The sequence below is a fragment of the Athene noctua genome, chromosome 10 (genome assembly GCF_965140245.1).
Source record: "Athene noctua chromosome 10, bAthNoc1.hap1.1, whole genome shotgun sequence".
Taxonomy (NCBI): domain Eukaryota; kingdom Metazoa; phylum Chordata; class Aves; order Strigiformes; family Strigidae; genus Athene; species Athene noctua.
This window is the reverse complement of record NC_134046.1, coordinates 14876317-14894590: the sequence shown is the minus strand read 5'-3', so window position 1 is coordinate 14894590 and position 18274 is coordinate 14876317. Positions and strand designations below refer to the sequence as shown.

General features: G+C 36.2%; 1 protein-coding gene across 7 annotated transcripts in view; it reads right to left on the bottom strand.

The window, feature by feature from the left end:
* Nucleotides 1–18274, bottom strand: part of TASOR (transcription activation suppressor) — a 30004-nt gene that overhangs the window by 8402 nt on the left and 3328 nt on the right. For 4 of the 7 annotated variants that reach the window (XR_012634257.1, XM_074913822.1, XM_074913824.1 and 1 more), the window contains exons 2-15: nt 13619–13764; nt 12398–12490; nt 11423–11495; nt 10036–10127; nt 9533–9691; nt 8094–8221; nt 7419–7450; nt 6675–6780; nt 6145–6248; nt 5931–6034; nt 5633–5705; nt 5408–5482; nt 3460–4176; nt 1298–1737 (exon numbers count right to left, since the gene is read on the bottom strand). Coding sequence is in view for 6 of the 7 variants with exons in the window: in XM_074913822.1 (XP_074769923.1) it covers nt 1298–1737; nt 3460–4176; nt 5408–5482; nt 5633–5705; nt 5931–6034; nt 6145–6248; nt 6675–6780; nt 7419–7450; nt 8094–8221; nt 9533–9691; nt 10036–10127; nt 11423–11495; nt 12398–12490; nt 13619–13764 (2342 nt within the window). In the remaining variant the exon portion in view is untranslated. Of the gene's footprint in view, nt 1–262; nt 277–1297; nt 1738–3128; nt 3132–3459; nt 4177–5407; nt 5483–5632; nt 5706–5930; nt 6035–6144; nt 6249–6674; nt 6781–7418; nt 7451–8093; nt 8222–9532; nt 9692–10035; nt 10128–11422; nt 11496–12397; nt 12491–13618; nt 13765–18274 lie in introns of all 7 variants that reach the window. The other 3 variants (XM_074913825.1, XM_074913828.1, XM_074913826.1) reach the window with 2 other exon arrangements.

Genomic DNA, 18274 nt, shown 5'->3' with positions numbered 1-18274 from the left:
AAGGTCACTAACTCAGACAAAGAAACAGTCAGCTGAGGCAAACTGTTGCCATTGGGTTTTCTGGTTTGTTTTCAAGATAATAGTTCAGAACCTGTAACGTATACTTGGTTTCCAAAGAAAATCCACTTAGGTTTTTTTGCCAATCTGTTCTATCAAGACAAGAGAAACAGCTCTCGTTCTGTTTCTCTAGAGTAGCTATCGATCACCTGTGGATAAACATTCTTGTTTAAGATCCCTCCAACCAACTCTAAATATGAAATACAGATTGCAGTTTGACTTCTTTCACTTTCCTGTTTACGACAAGAAAGCAACAGGCCAAAACAGTCCTGAAATTATACAGTCTATGCATAATGTATTTATTTTTGGTTTGCATTTGGGAGAGAAGAGGGAAGAATTCACAGTGTATAAGCTTTGAAAGAGATGGTCTCAACTTATATCTGGGAGGAACCTGGTCAAAAAAAGGCTCATTTCTGTGCCTCAGATGGAATTTCATAATCATGACAAGTTGTCGTATCCAAATTATCTATCAGGTCTATAGATGAAGTAGTACACAAACACTGATGGCCTGTCCTGCAACCACTGCTGAGAGAGTCCATATGGAACAGCAACTACTGCCTTATAACATGCTTCAGGAAGAGTAACAGCTAGGCAGTGACTATGACGAGGAACTCTCAAATCTCTCCTTACTGAGCTTCAGGTTCAGCAAACCTCAATACCCTAGGCCAGACCAAGAGTCACCCCCGAAAGGAGGAGGAAGATGGCAGGCAGCATATAAGCTGTTACAGTAACACTATACTTACTCTGTGCAACAACTTCACATACTGCTAAAAACCCCACCACCATAAGCAAGCTGAGCAACAGAATAAAGCACCTTTTTGCTACAGGAGGTAGAAGACAACTGCAAGGCTCTGGTCACAGAAAACATGAAAAGACACCCTATGTATAGCACTCAGCCACTGAAAGACAGAAGATTTGCTGCCTATTGCTGGAGCAGCTGCCTGTGACACTTACTGTAAAGCTAGTGAGGAAGACTGACCATGGTTGCTCTCCATCTTTCAGGTATTCTTAATTATAATTTTATTACAAAAAGAGTAGACAAAAAAACAGGAACACACATCTCCAAGTTCAGAAGATTTCTATACATGCTCCTACCAAACAGAAAAGCTTCTTTACAGAAAAGTTAGAGCTTATCTATGTTTACCTATGTAAAAAAAGTGTTTTTTTCATTCAGTCTCATGATATTTATGAAAATAGTACATTCACTGTCAGCATCTACCTGCATAGCAGTTTCACTTACTTTTAAACGTGTGTGTTCAAGGCCCACTTCATTAGCTGAAAGCCGTAGATCAACATCAGCAGGGTAGGGTAAGCATGCCACATCAGTTTCCAGTACCCCCGGACTCTGTAGGTCCTTAAAGGTAACATTTTCAGCCTGAGCAGTATTAGGAAGCTCATGATCATCTTTGTCCTGTGCTGGAATGGATTCATATTCATATTTTTGTCTCATATCCTCTTCAATGTCATCAGCGCTTAATCCTAAAGCTTGATTTACAGATCGTGCCAATGATGCATCCAAGTGTCCTGCACTAGCTAGTGTTTCTGAAAGCAGTTTAATGAGGCCATTTGTGTCAGTAACAGCAGCGTCGGATACATCTTGCTGCCTCAAGTCAGTATCGTGTCCACCAAGACCAGTATTAATTGAGAGAACAGAGTGTGGCGAATCCGAGGTTCTGCCCCCTTGGAGTAGGGGGAGGAGGGGAAAAGTAATCCATTACTAAGGTTTTTTTAAAAAGCAAAACCAGAGCCCTCCCAAAAACCTGCTGCACACCCAGTGTCACTCCTTAGCATCAATTCATACAGTACACATACATTTACTTTCTTAACAAAAATTTTTAAACAGGTATATGTTGATAAAAGGACAGTTTCTAAAGCTAACAGTCTCCTCCAGATAAACAATTACCTTTTTTAGGTCACTCAACACCACACTATTTTATGTTTTAATAGAAGTCACACACTATGATCTGTGCATTTTATGGAAAAATTGTAAAATCCTCCATCACTTGAGAGAAAAAAAAGATTAGTTTGAACAAAATATTTACTTCCCTTTATCCTATCGCCGTTGCTCCAGAAGCTGATGAGTATCTTAATAAGTATCTTATGAGCTTAACCTCATAAGTTATCGTAGACTGAATGTAATTCTAAAACTTCACCATGCCTATTTATACTAAACATATATTAACCTCATCCTCTTGGATGAGTAAACACCACAGGTATTTTTTCTTCTTGGACAGAGACAGGCCAAGAAACTACTTAAAGTATCTGACGAACCCCTAAGGCATTTATCATAAACAATGTATTTCCATATAAGTGCTGTTTGACTAATAAACATCTAAATATGTTTAGATACTTAAGCTCACAATATTTTAGGTAAGGCTTTCTGTGCGACAAACTACTGGGGTTATATAAAAACATGGAATTCAAACCATAGGAGAGATGTTGTTTTGGTACCCCTAGAGGAGTTAAGTCAAAATTTAGTTTTAAACAGATATTGTTCTGATTACAGCCAAGTAGAAAAGCATTCACATATTCTACATTAATAACCAGTGTGAAAAGACCCTGAAGGTTAAGAGACTTCCATCCTCTGTCTCCTCCATTCACACATACCAGCATCTTTTGTCCCTCTCAAAAGGCAAATTTATTCCTAAAATCAGCCACTTCATCTTCCAAAACGATTCATGTACACATGAGAATGACTGGTGCTTGCTATAAATCCCCCTCTCCCTTGTGCCACCCTTCTCCCTATTTCTTCTTTTGAAGGAGGCCTATATCATTGCCTTGAGAAAAGGGTCAGGAAAAGAGGAACCAAAGGGGTTTTTTTTGGCAGATCATAAGTAAGTATCAGAAAATATCTGTGATAATTATCCGAGGTTTGGATTTATATAATTTCACATACAGAATAATTCAATCAATACTATTAGGTTGTTTCCTTTGTCCCACTACACACATTACTGGCTGTTTCAAAACTTAACTGTGCTCATGCTTAGCAGTTTAATTCTCCCCTTTAATCTGAATGTTAGGTACTATATAGAGTATTGGAGCCATAAAGAACTACAGCAATGCCTGAAGACAAACTCTGCAAAAGACATTACAGTATCAAAGCTGCTGAGTACTCTGTCTTTGGACAGTTCCACTGCTAAGCAAACTCCCTGGAAGTCTGCCTTCTTTACGAAGAGGCAGAGGAAAAGCAACAAATCCTTTTAACTTGTCTCCTCAAAAGAGACAACTTACATAAAAATAAAATTCATCTCTATTGATAGATCTCAGACCAATGTTTAAATGAACCATCATGCATTAAAATATCCACAGTACGCAAAAAATACTCATTCTATAAAGATTAAACGTTAAGTATGTTTTGAATTACAATGTTTAGAGAGGAATGCCAAACAAAGACTTTCTTACCTTCATACTGACAACTATTCTCTGAAGATTCACTCATTTTTATGTATTTCCGCAAGTTTTCAGACTGTTTTTCCAGCTTCCTTTTCAGACCACTTTTATTTCTAGGGTCTTCAGAATCAGAATCTCCACCTACATTTTTTTTCCTACATTGGATTAAGTTAATAAGTTCTTTCAGTCTGTCAGGATCATAGTCTCCAGAATGAGGCAGTTTTCGCTTGGCAGCAGTGGCTTCATATTTTGTATGGATTCTTTTCCCACTTTTTGCATTGGCAAAGTCAGAGTCGTCTTCCGTGACTTCATAATCTGAGATGGGACTGAACTGTGGAAGTTTCTGACTTCCCTCCATCAATTCCTTAGCTCTAGAAACAGGTAGTTGATATGTCTCACAACCAAAAATATAGTTTTGCAAGCAGCTGTCAATATGAGATTTATTTTTTGGAGCAGAATAAAGAAATTTTTTCTCATCCAACCGTGACTCATACTGATGTAATACAAATTCTCTATATTTTCCAGAGCCACTATAGCATCTTTTCATATACCCATTTATAAACCTTTCCACAACAGCATTGAAATCTGAAGTAGTGTCTTTACGAGACTGGATTAAAGCAAAATGCAGAGCCTTAATAAACTTTGTGATTTCTGGAATGATTTCCCGATTTTCGTGCAAAACCATGGTAGCTGAATTTTTCTCTGTTCCCAATGGAATGCTTTTTTGTGCTGCCATAGAAGAAAAGGGAATTCACAATTAAAATCAAATCATAAAGCTATAAATAAATGATGACTAGTTAGCATTAATTCTGTACTATACATATTTGGTGAAACACTGTTTGGAATAACTGTGGAGAAATAACCCAAAAGCCAGGGAAGTAATTTTTTTGTGAAGTAACAAGCTTTAAAGCCTGCTTAAAAGTCAACCTACTCATGGTCATGATGAACTGTTCATTTCCATAATTTTGTGGTAACCTGTATCCTAGATACACATATCATTTCCAATCGTTACCATTATCATTTCCACCTGAATGACCTTTCTAGAAGGCCACTTCAAAGACTTGCTAAGGTTTACTCAGCAGCAGCCTAAGAGCTCTCTGCAAGAAAGAGGGAAGCCTGTGCAGTCCTGATGCATTCGCTGTGCTTCTAAGCTCACTGGACCCTTGCTGAAAGAATTGGGAGTATTTTTAACAAACCGGTATGCACACACTTTAAATGTTAAGATGTTATATCTCCTCTAACCAAGATATAACCAATTTTCACAATTGTTACTTAAGTAAAAGGTATTAAAATAAGAAATGTACAGATAAAAATCTAGGAAGCTGCCAAAACTTAGGACAAAAACTTCTCTGTAAGTGAAATGTCTGTAAAAAACTATGTTTTGACAATATAACTTCTAACTCACAGCAGGCCATAAAGGACTGCATTCTGCTGATGGTACTACTTATTGCAAATTTCAACTGTAAAAGATTAAAGTCTCATTCCAAAGCATTAAAGTTCTACTGAAACTGTCCTTTCAGTCATCTTTTACTGCCTTGTTTTATCAGTATGCTCTTTGCTCAGTTTTTAATGCCATAATACAAAAATTACAGGTACATTGAAGACTTTCGCATGTTTTATCCTTTATGTTTTGATGGTTAAAGAAAGCCCTCAAACGTCTCAAGTGCCACGTTATTACTAATGCATAGATCCCTTGGAATACCGATGCTCAGTTTTACTGGAATATACAATGAAGAAATTTGAACAAAGTTTTACCTTCTCAAATATGAACAAACCAACCTAAAATCTGTAGTGTGTGAAGTACTTTTGTGAAGAAATAAACACCTTTTTGAACACCATCACTATGACCATAACAAACGCAAACTGTTATTCCTCATTTACACTGACAGGCTATAGCACTACTCAGTCTTCAACAGAATATGTAAGCACATACACAACACTCAACAGTGAACAAACTTACTCGAGCTCATTATACCTCTCGGTTCTGGAAACAGAAACAAAGCATGTAGCATGCGGGGCCGTCCAGTTTGGTGGTCTAGAACACAAGAAAATAAAAATAGTTGAGAAGATGACCACTATGCTTCAAAAGACAATCTAGTACTCAAAACCCCACCCCTCTTTAAAAAAAAACCAAAAAAACAACAAACAAAAGCAACGCAAAATCAAAAACTCAGAGTACGCATACCATAAGGGGACATCATTTGCCAAGGAGAAAGAAGAAAAAGAAATCCTCTGTCCAGAAGTGGTTTCACAAGAACCTGTTTTCAATCAAAAAAAGTACACCATTTCAAACAAAGACATTTGTTCACTACGCATACTCTGTAAGCTGAATATCACCATGGGTAGAAAAGTGCCCTGATACAACACTTAAGAATATGCCAGCTAAGGAATTCCAGCGAGATCATGGATATTGTAGCATGCCTCAATTAATAGGTAGTAAAATGATTTTTCAAAACGGGAATAGTCAAATGTGTAGCACTCACAAGTTTCTCTTTCTCTAGTTTTTGTAGTAAACCCTCCAAGTGACTACCAGAACGGGACTTCTCCACAACTTCGTAAAGGCTACAGTACATGCCGTTCTTCAACACTGACATGATAGAAGCACAGAAAGATAAAGTAAGAAAAAAAGAAACAAAATTTTAATTCAGGGAACTTTTAAAAATTCTGATTAAAAAAAAAAAAGCTAGAACTCTTTACCTTCTTTTGCTCCTAGGTAAGTTTCTTTATAGAACAACACCGGTGAAACTTTTTTCTTCAACTGATCAATGCTCATAACTTTTTCAACCTCAAGCTTCTCAGGACTGGAGATGAAGGGTGGCGGGAGGGAGAAAAAAAAATAAAGACCTCTTTTTTCCGCCCATAGTCCTACCCTCATTGACCAAGCAAGAACTATGAAATACACGCTCTTAAAAATCACTTCCTTAGACTGTCTCATGAGCCAGTGGTGTTTATTCCAGCAAAGGAGTGTGTGTCACTTCAAAGGAAACAGAAAAACCAAACTAAAAAACAACAAAACACCAAACAAAAAAAAGAAATGCTGACTGAGTTGTGTGCACAAACTAAAAGCAGCTCTGGACACACATGACTCAGGAGTCAAGTTTGACATATTTAAAGCATCTAGTCAATTTTAATTTTCATCTGAGTATGTCCAAAATTCACCAGTCTCTACTGGAAAGAGTTTTAGCACAGCCATATTACAAACTTACTGTTTAAATGGTAATACTCACAGCTTGCATGGAAGGAAAGGACGTGTTGCTGATTTCAAAGAAACATGGCACAAAAGTTTGCCTTTATTCCAAAGCTGTCCCCTCCATAATGTATAGTTAGATTTATCTAAAGATGAAGAAAGAAAGACTAAGCAAAACCACTTGCTACATGAGACTGAAAGGAAATGGCATTAAAGAGGCTGCTGAATCTCCAAAAGCTGTTAAATAGTAAGTTAAAAGGTAACAGAAAGGCTATTTAAAATCTTATCATGGTTTGACCTGCTCTGAGCAGAGCAAAGGAGGTTGGTATGTTACCTGTACCTGTCTATATAAGCATGCCCCTGATGCCAGCATCTGTGGAACAATAGCCTCTTTCCTTACCTTAACTGTCAACCACTTTCATACATATTAATATCTTGTTTGGATGAGGTTGAAAGAAAAGCAAGACAGAGGATATTATTTGAAGTGCCATTGAACAGGAGATTCAGGAACAAAACATAAGTTCTTACTACACTGTAAGCAGAAAAGGAGGGAAAAAATACTTTTGATTTTCTTGAGTTCTACTTTGTTCTGGTAAAAGATTAGGGTGTCTCTTTGATCATCTAGTAGCAGGAAGAGATGCCTGACATCAGTGTGGTACAGGACAAAACTCAGGTATACAGTAAGCATGAACTAAGCTGGTTAAAGACAAAACTGCACAGACAAAAAGGTCCAAAACCTTCCATGTCTGTATCATAATAACAATAAACTTCAATTCATTCTTACCTGTACTTCTATCTGTACTGAAGCTGTTTGATCTAACAAAAAGAAACAAAAACAACAGAATGACTACGTTGAGACAGAAGCTTCTGGCTACTAAATCTTACCTTAAGGGTACTTTATCAGTCTAACAAAATAGCAACACTAAAAATCCCCCCCTAACCTCAAGCTATCTTGAGCTATTTTAGGTATCTTGACAACTATGTTTAGCACCACACATACAGTCCCCACATCTGGATGCCGTCCTATCAGCACAGGTATCATAGTGTATCTGTAATCAACTGCCCATTTAGATAATCTCTCCACAAGCAGTAAGACGACACCATTGAATCATTCAGTGAAAAAGTATATAGAGTATTTTTTTAGAATACCAAGTAAGATAATGTGAACATTTTTATGTCTGTGAATTTCCTCAGTTATGCAAATAAAACCACTATACATGGATTCCACCTAGTCAGAAGACCAACGGGTGAAAAGAGCAGCAGAAGTGCTTCCTACAGGGGCCAGCCTGCTGCATTAAACCAAGTCTGTCACCTCTTGCTTTGCATTAGAAGTATTTATTATGCTAAGTCCCTGTGACACATCCATTCATTTCAGCACTGTTTATCTAAACCAATTCTAAGCTACTGCCAAGAGCTTTAGGCTGCATGCAGTCTTTCCAAAACTCATTTCCTAGCTTACCTTGATGGGGGTAAGAATTTTGGTACTTGCACCATTTCATCTTTATAAGTAAACTTAACGACAGCATAAGGACAAACATGTCTCGGTCTTCGCCTTATCTCATCAAAGCCATATTCATAAAAATAGTACTAGAAAAAGAAGTGAACACAATGTTAAATTAGAAGTCTGTAAACTGTATTTTGCAAATATACTAACAATCCATGACCCTTCTTCACTGAAAGGTGTACTCTTTCATAGGAATAGCTTACAAAATATACCTGATGATTAATGATTTAAATAAACAAAGAGAGTATGTCTGAAACCTGTTATGCCAAATATTAACTGGCATATAAAACAAGTTATAAGTTACTATAATAAATTACATTTATGTTCCTTTTACCAACAGCCAGTTTCTTCAAAAGCTGATACCTGAATTAAGGAAGCTTTTAAATGCCGTTCTCATAAGTACTTCATAATACAATCAATTAAGGTAATTTTTTTACCTTCTCCTCCCTCCTTTATCAAACACTGACAGGATGGACACTATTTCAGAAGCTAATCAAGAATAAAAAAATATTTTTGCAACATTTATTAGAAAGTATATTCTTGATGAGGTAAGGGACAATTAACAAAACCAAAAAAAGTTTCACTGAGAAAAATAAATATTGCTATGAGTTTTTGAGTCTATCCTTAGTTCAGTCACAGAATTCTAATGTTAAAGAATAACGTCAATTAAGGCAAGTTTGTAAAGAGAAATGAAAACATACACTAATTTTCTAGCCATCTGATTCAGTGCCCAGCCCTGATTTACAGAAGTCAAAAGAAGTTGTAATACTGAAGAGAATGCTTTCAAGTAAGTATCCTGCAATCTATGGACTTGACGGAATAATATGATTGCAACTACAGGAACAGATGGAACAGCTAGCGAAAGAGATGCTCAGAACTGATTCCATTCTCTCCTCCTTCACTATCTCCAAACCTGAGAATTTGGCATGGAAAACAAATGAAACAGGAAAAAAAAAAAAAAAGAAAAGAAAAAAGAAAAATGCTGTTCTTTGCTAACCCTGTTTTCCCTTTAAGGACTCTCACTTTAAGGACCCCACTAGCCAGTTCTACTTTTACACTTCAAACTCCATATATTATCTCCTGTCCCCCCCAGCCTACATTCTAGTCCCCACGTACATTCCCTAGCTATATCATATTCCACCTACATCCTAGTCTGAAAGAGATCTCCAGTTGGGTCCAGGCATATAGAAGGGAAACAAGAGAGGCTGACATGTTGTTCTGCAATTTCTAATGCAGGCATTTGTTGGCTACTGCTAAACATAGACCAGACTGCAGCTTTACAGGACATGCTTCACATTTGTTCTCTCTTCAATGATTTTATCTCCATAATTTCAGAAGTTCTGTTGATAAAGTTCTTTTACAAGAAGTTAACACAATGTTCAACTTCCCTTTACCTGAGTAAGTTCGTAGGCTCGATAAGCCAGCAAGGAGGTTACTTTATTTGCATTCTTTGAAACATGACATTCATGCTTTGGTGTTGGATCTAACGCACTCTTTACTGTTGATTCCATTGCTTTCATACCGATGTGGTCATATATGCTTTTCATTTTTCCCTGTAATAAAGCAGAAGAACTGTACGCCTAAGTTTTTCTCCTGAAAACTGGCAAATTGCTTCAAGTACCAAAGGAAGTAAGACCAGGGAAATTTAAACAGGCCATTAAAAAAGCCAGTTACAGAAGTACATTATTCATACTTTCAAAGAAAACAAGACATTTTTGCCTTTCATAAAAATTTATTATACTTAGCTCAATGTCAACATCAGATTTTAAACCTGGTAGGGTTCTAGCTTCTCTATAAGCAGATAATTGCATAAATGGAAATTGAATGTTAGGTTAAAACCACCTTTATTTTATCAGTAAGCAATATAATCCTTCAAGAATAAGCAAGATCAATTTACCTTTATTATTTTAAAAACAATCACATCTCCAGTTGCTCCAGCTTCTAGAGGATTAGGCTGCAATAAATCAGCATACCTGGAGATATATACACCTGAGAGGAGTATAAAAAAACCCACCACATTATGCTGAATGTTAGAACGTTAATAGAAGTTTAAGAAGCATTACATGGGAATTAAAGCTCAATGTATACCAAACAAAGATACAACAATCTTTTTGGAATATGATCAGAGAAAGGTGTAAGGGCATGTTCACAATTCATAACTTCAATACAGTAGAATAAATGTTTACTTTCACCAACTGCACTATGAAACACCACAGCAGAACATGGACACTAGCTCAGTTTGAAAGGAGCACACCCACATCGCTGAAAGTGGTGTGACCAAGAAGACAAGCCATGCCCCCAGGCTATACAGATACTGCTTTCAGGTGTTTTTTTTTAAACAGCTGAGATCCTTCTGCACAATGTCCCATCGCATAATGTGGAGATAAGTAGTGAAGGTATGACTGAGAAGTAAGGCAGGAAAACACTGGCATCTTTCATTCTACACTGTTGACAAAAATACAGTTTTGAAATCATGAACTGACACACAAATGAAAAGTTAAAATAATTTCTTTCTTTTCAACACTTCAGCCATAATTTCATAGATTTTAAGGCCTCAAACACAAACTATAGTTCATTGGTGTAGTTAGGTACCTCAGATCAAATAACTGTAACTGAACTCAGGTACTCACAAAAGCATCCATTTTGCTTAGGTTCCTCTCATTCCAAGTCTGTATTAACTGCTTTGGTAAATTGTGCCAGAACCTTTACTGGCTATAACAGTAAAAAATTATATGCTCATATACCTTTGTTCTCCCCCTATTGCATCTGTTCTGCTTTCAACTTGAAAAGCTTTGCTAAAGGAACTTTGTATTTTGCACTTTCAAATCTCTTAACACCTCGTGACTTTTCCAAGTCTCCAATTTATCGATGCTCTTCTTGGATTCAAGAACTTTAGTTCTATCTACATCAATACTAAGATGAGCTACTATTTCCATTAGGTGTTTCTGAATGCATACATATGCTGAATGTACACACAGAGAGAAGCACACAGCCATAGATTACATTAGTTCTTTGGCCTCCCAATTCTACTGGGAAGACATGATATATTGGTTTGACTTAAGTCAAAATAAGAATTAGGTCTTCCCTTTTGGAAAGGGATTTAAATTAACTAGTCAAAAACAGAGTTATGAAATTGCATTCTGATGTCAATCTACTTTGCTAAAAATCCCTAGCTGTGATGTTCCTGAAGTGACAGAAAGGACTGAAAATTTACACAACTACATCCCATTATCTGCCAACTCATACTGAGTAATACCAGCACATAGAATCAAAAGATACATTACCCATGGAAGGGCTGCCGAGAATTGTTATTTTGGAGTGGCCCACCTGCAGCCCCTTTTCGCATATGCTTTGGATCTGAAGAGAACAGACATTTTTTTAAGCATGTCTACCAGGAAAGTCAGAATGTGAACAGAACAAACAGTGAGAAACAAGAGTTACAGAATTTTGACTGAGCTAAAAATAACCCCCCACAACCCAGAACCCCCCCCCAAAAAAAAACCCTTATAAGCAAAACTACTCAGTGGCAAGACTAGTTTGAATTGCTGTATAAACTGTTAAACTGTGCAATTCAAACACTCAGTATAAAGCAGTTGCACAGACTGACCCATATCTTAAGGAAAAAAAGCCTCCCTATATGTTAAACATACGTTATAAACATTACTTGTTTTTAACACACAAAACAGAAGTAAACCTACCAAATAATTAATACTTAAGAAAACCTGGCTCTATAATAACAGAATAAGCACAGAAATTCCCTTTCCATCACTTTCATTAAAAACATATGAACAAAAAACATACATAAAAGATAAGATCCATTTTCTAATATTACAAGTTACCTTCTCCTTAAGGTAACCTCTTCTTGATGCAAAAAATTCCTCACCACCAAAAATCAACTGCAATGAAAACACTCAACATCCCTTTTCAATTAACAAAAACAAACCACAAACACAAACCCAATAAAACCCCACATGCCATCCAGAAAAATCTATCCTTTTATTTATAAAATCAAGACTAAACCAAAGAAGACATGTGACAGACACATGTAAATAGAGCACCATAAACAGCAGAGAATAAAGGATTTACACAGTGACATAGTACCGTATCTTTTTCCCATCCTTCTACACCTTCCAGTGCTGAATTTTTCAAAAATAAAGACTAGTAAGTGTGTCAATAAAATACATTAAGTTTAAAAAAACAACAACAAAAATTCTTAACTGATAAAGAGAAAGCATTTATATGCAGTTTTGTTTCCTTACCTGAGGTCGATCAACCATCAGAAATGCATAGTTTTCAGAAAGCTCTTTTTCTAGACGACCATCAAATTTCAGCTCTCTGCGTTTTTCTGTGAACTGTTATTACAGAAAGTTCTTAACACATGTAGACAGATTACTGCTGTCACATTCAGGTGTCAATGTTTTAAGGCCCCATCTATGTTAGCAGATCCAAGTGCAGAAAAATAATCAAAAGATAACTTGAATGAGACTATAGTACACTAAAATTATATTTAAAAAACCATTATACCCATGGGAAATATTATTGACTTAACCTGCCCAAAGATGAATTTGTTTCTTTTTTAAAGGGACACTCTTCAACCAAACCTATGCAGTAATGTTTTAGAATTATCTTTGTAGCATAACTATCTAGAAGCACTCAGCTCAATGCCTTCTGTATGATCACCGAAATTCCAGAAATAAGCTTTTTTCTCTTCTTAGCAAACAAACCATTATCTCTTACACTGTGCATGTACTTTAGCAGTAGCACCTCACTGCTACTGAGGTGGTTTTCATCAATGGCAATATTCCTCAGCTGTAACCATGAATCATAAATGTTATAGTAGCAAAAAAAGAAAATGCTTTGGAGTTTACCTTACAGGTTCAAGATACTAATTATCCATACATGAAGCTTTTTGGCACTGGGACTGAAAACTTATTTCACAGTTATGAAAGAAAGCCATGACTGGATTTAAGAGACAGCACGTAAATACAGCTGAAGTGCGCTTCAACCAAGCTGCTCCACTTGATAGTTCAAATCATCCACTCAAATTTTAGGTACTACTTCTTGAAAAACAATAAAATTACAGAGACTATGTAAACTTAGTATCAGAAAAATATTTTAATCTTCACAGGAAGCATCAGGCCTTTCAAAGTGAGACACTATAACATCTTTCCAGGTCATTAAAAAGACATAAAAATTAAGAACATTTTTGAAAATTAAAAATGTACAGAGATAAGTGGTGCAAAATACAGTTTTTCTTTTAGCTTTTTCTAAGTATCTGGCAGGCGAGATTTTATGTCTATGCAGCAAAAAGCTTGCCTGAAAAATAGCTGCTAACATTTTTAGGGATGTGAGTTTACCATTAAATATCAAGCACATCAGTAAAAAATAATCTCCAAGTCTTTGCCTCTAGACTCAGAAGAAACATTAAATTTTATTTGACTTGTACCTTATGCATAAAGAGAAGCCACAAATATACTCACTTCCTTTTCCAACAGTTCACTATGAACTAAGCTGGCCCTCCTGTAATTAAAATTGGACACTGAACTTGGTTCCAAGTAAGATGAATGCAGAATCTTCACAATATCCTCAAATTCTCGAGAGCCTACAGCTACTGGCTGAAAGAGTGCTATAAAAGAGAATAAAACAATAAGCTCCAATACACATCTGAAAAAATTTCAAAGTTTTCCATTCACTGTTTATGCATAAAGACAAATAGCTTATGATTCAATTTAGAATACAAAACACCTAAAATATTTCAGAAAGATACAGCTTAGGCTAGAAGGTTTAAGTTGCTTCAAATTAGAGCACCTTAAAAAAAATATTCGTTTCTTTATGCTTTTTAAATATTACTCTTGAACAGCTCGTTCTCAGAAGTTTATAAGGGAAGCACATTAAGTCTGAATTTACCCTTTGAAAACGTTTGATATGTATTGCAAAACACAGTTTAATTAAAGTTCTAGAAGTTTAATTACAAACTAGCTCTTTTAATTAAGAAACAGGAACAAATTGTTCTAATAAAAGCCTTAACAACAGTTTCATAGCTTAGCCTCTCTTTAGAGCCATTATGGAGTTTTCTGTTTGTTTGCTTATGGTAATAAGACTAAATATGAATAAATTCAATACTGTCTTAAGAATTCCAGTAATTTCCTATTATTAAAAAAGACACTGCTTGTGTTCATGCTTTATGATCTGATCCCTTACAACAGCTGCTTTAAAAGGAAAGCCCTTCATTTGTTGTACAAATTCACCTCCTGGGCAAATCTTTGCCTAAGTTCACACAGTAAAGTGTTCATCTCCCCAAGCTTCTTTATTTCTCTTTGGGTACCAAAAGTGACAAAGTGATCAGAAAGGAAACCCCAGAGTGGGCCAGCAGAGAATCTGAGCACCTATTCTGAGAATAATGTCTAGGAAGATAATACTCCTGGGGGAACTGAACTAGTTCAGTAAGTATGGCAAGTGTTTTCTTCCTCAGTGTAACTTCCAAAATACTCACAAAAAGTATAGTATTTTTATGGTTTTTGCAAACTTCAGACAGTAAGTACTCCCAGCAGATATTTCTGAGACTGCTTTTGCTCTTTTTGTAGGAGGGTCTCTTTCTCTATGGAAATAAACCCCTAAACCACCACCACCTCCTGAAATAACTAAAATTTACAATAGTTAGGAATAAACTACAATAGTACTAGTCTCACATAAAATAATCTTCCATTACTCTAACAGCAAATTAAATTTTATTACATCTTTAGAGTTTATCTCCAACTTCATTAAATAATACTGTGGTAGATTTAGATAGTCATCTTTTCCTCATTTGCAGGAAATATTAACTGCATTAGCCTCAATAAAAAACATGTTCTACATGAAAAGTGAACTGGTTTGTGTCAGCTAGCAAAAGCTGCATTTACATACACACTTTATAGTGTAATATCACACCTGTAAACTAAAGTAAAGCAATGATTCCAACACCACCAACCATGAATAATTGAGTTTTTAAGAGTGGAAGTTATGAAAGAGATTAAGAAACCTTTCTTATATAACATCCTTTTTTATAACAAAGACTTCATTCTTGAAAGACTGAAAGCAATATGGGAGTAAAGATAATTGGAAGTGAATTAAATTCTCAACAGTATTACTAAGATTGAATGCACTTGTACTGAAGAGAGAAACACCTATTAGTAAAATATAAAACAAGCCTACTATAGATACACACACACTGCAAAAGCACTTCATGTCCTAGCCCATCCCCAAACACCTCTTAGATCTTTCTGACAAGGAGTTAGTAAACCCTAGTGTTGGAGTGCATGTCTCACATACTGCCAGTTTCTCTTCTGTCTAAAAGGTCCAGTTAAGTCAGAAGGTTACCAATGCCAGCTGCTTGTCCGAATTTCCTGTTTCCCTCACAGTCATTAGCGTACCTTTCCATGTTTTCCCCTAGAAACACGTGCTCAGTCAAACCCAGCCTACTTCTTCCATCTTGAGTCCAGGCAAGCAGAAAACTCTATAGGACTAGCTAGAAATCTGAGCAACCACAAACTATACACAATGTTCTGCCCACTTCCCAGATGCAAATCTAGGAAGAGGCATACTATTACATCAACTAAGATCTCACTCAGATATTGCCAACTACACTCCCATTTGTGTTTGAACATTTCCTGCTTTGTGGAAAGTTCTGACAAGCAAGCTGAGACAGACTTGCCAAAAAATAGCAAGTCTCCCTGTTCTGCAGCTAGGGAGAAGGTACATAAACTACTATACAATTAGGTCTCAACAGATTTATGGAAGAGCTCTACTTAATGCCTTAAATTACAAAATACAGCAAATTAGAGATTGAAGATTGATGCGGTTTTTTCTTCAATTTCTTAGCAGAGGACTGGAAGTAGGTTTTACTGCTATTGTTACTTATTATTCAATAACATATATACTTTCTTGTACTTCACCAAATTTATACCCAAAACACATCATCTAAGTTCACCAGAGACACTACTGAAGCTAGAAGGGCTGTTGCTACCTTTGTAGTAAAGACAGATCAAACTGAAAGTACTTGGGTACAAAATTCACTTCTGTGATTCCATTTTTTCAATTTGTTAACATATAGAACATTAAAACTAGACTGATTCCACCTTATTGATCACATCAGTCCAAAAACAAGACTTTACATCCACCTTTTAGTTGAAAAATGCTTAATAATCCAAAAACTTCAGAGTAATGGAATTTCTACTGCTTTGATGTGTACTGCCCACTCAATACAAAGTGAACAAGAACAGCAACTACACACACAATCTTGCCTTACTTTACTTCATGCATAAAGTAAGAGTGATTTGCTTCATGATCAGGCGTAACCCACTGACTGAGTAAAAAGGAACATGAATGAAATTTGTTGAATGTATAATCCTTACAGAAGTAATACTTGTTTTTAATATTGCTTATAAACACTGAATTTTATCACCAAAACCTCCTATCTGCCTGCCACCTTTCCATACATAGTAGTAGCAGATGATCCACACTTGGTGTGAGAAACAGACAGCACCCACTAAGCATTTCTTCTTCAGGGGCAGCTAGCTAATTATGTATCTATGGTATTCTATTTCTGACTTGCCAAAGGATGGATGGAGCAAGTAATGTCTGGTAAACTGATTGCAGGACAGCACTCTAATTATAAAGCAGAAAAGTCACTTAGCTCCGAATTTCAGATAAACTATCATATACAAGTCAACAAATTTGTTACACAGTGCATGGCATAAACTGTTTTCTTCCTTCTCTAAGGATGACTCCTCAAACACACTCATCCCCTACTTCATGACAGGCTCCAACTCACTTCCTGTTTATTCCAGAACTCGAGGCGCTGCAGGCTTTAGGTTCTTACTAAAAACCTGAAACATTACCTAATGAGGCAAGTAGCAAGGCAATACTTTTAAATGTCATCTAAGCATTGGTGCTAAAGGGCAGCTATTTTCTAAAAGGCTAAGGTTACTATAGAAGGACCTGTACCTCACTTACAGGAGTTGAGAAGCAAGAAAAAAGAGACTTCTACAGCAGTCACCAAACTCTATGTTCACAGGCAAAGGATGAGATTATTAAGCTTATCTCCAGTCCTACATCACTTCAAAGACTAGTAGTGCGTACACACGTTTTCCAGGCTGACTATACAAACCTGATGTGGGTATGCTGTACCTTCACTGACCCATGAAAATTAAACAACAATTTATGTAAGGACTAACTTGCAGTATCCTTGTAACAGACACAGTTCAATTACTGTGCTTTTGCCAGCCTGTTCTGCATAAGCAAGTAAATAAAATACAGGTTTTGTTGTGTTTCTAACCAGTATATTGGAACATATGTAAGTATTTTTAGGTGGAAGCTTAGTTTAACTAATATACTACGAAGTCTAGGGATGGACATTAGACCAGATGTTTGGATACCTGTAATTCCCTAGAGGCTTTACATTTCTCTTTCACAGCTGTCTGATGCTTCAACTTGAGAAAACTGAGTTTGGAATCACTGGGTTTGGTTGGGTTGGGGTTTTTTTCTTAAGTCAGAATGTGAGGACGATGACAGAGACATTCTCTTTAAGAAATGCTGAACTAATTTTTAAGGGAGGTAAATTACTTATTTTATTAACAGGTAAATTGGCAGAATGCTAGCACTCTTCACAAACAAGTGCTCCTGCTACAAAAACTCAATTGAGAAGCACCATTTTAAATCTTCATTTCTTAAGACTAAGACCAAGATTCTGTGGTGTTAATGAACTGTAACACTGCTACTTTTATGGTATTTTCAGCCCAAAATACCTCTTGCTCTCAAAAGGTCTAAATATCAAGGAGTGCTTAATGAAATCACCCGGTAGAAATATCCAGTAGCAAATAGCAGATATGCATCTCTACCAAAAATACAGAAAATTAGGAACGGCAAAACAAACCATCAAATACTATTTAATAGCAAAGGGACAATGTAGACCTCCAAGAAACTATTGCTAAGACTTTCATGGATAAAAGCAAGATGTTTTTTGTTCTACTCAGTCTGAGAAACAGCAGTCATTTATTAAACTGGTATACTACAGAAATAAATGTCCAACCTTTATCAATAAGCAACCCCTGAAGTCACTGGTTGCTAATTCAGCATGTTTTGGGGAATTGTCTTTTGGT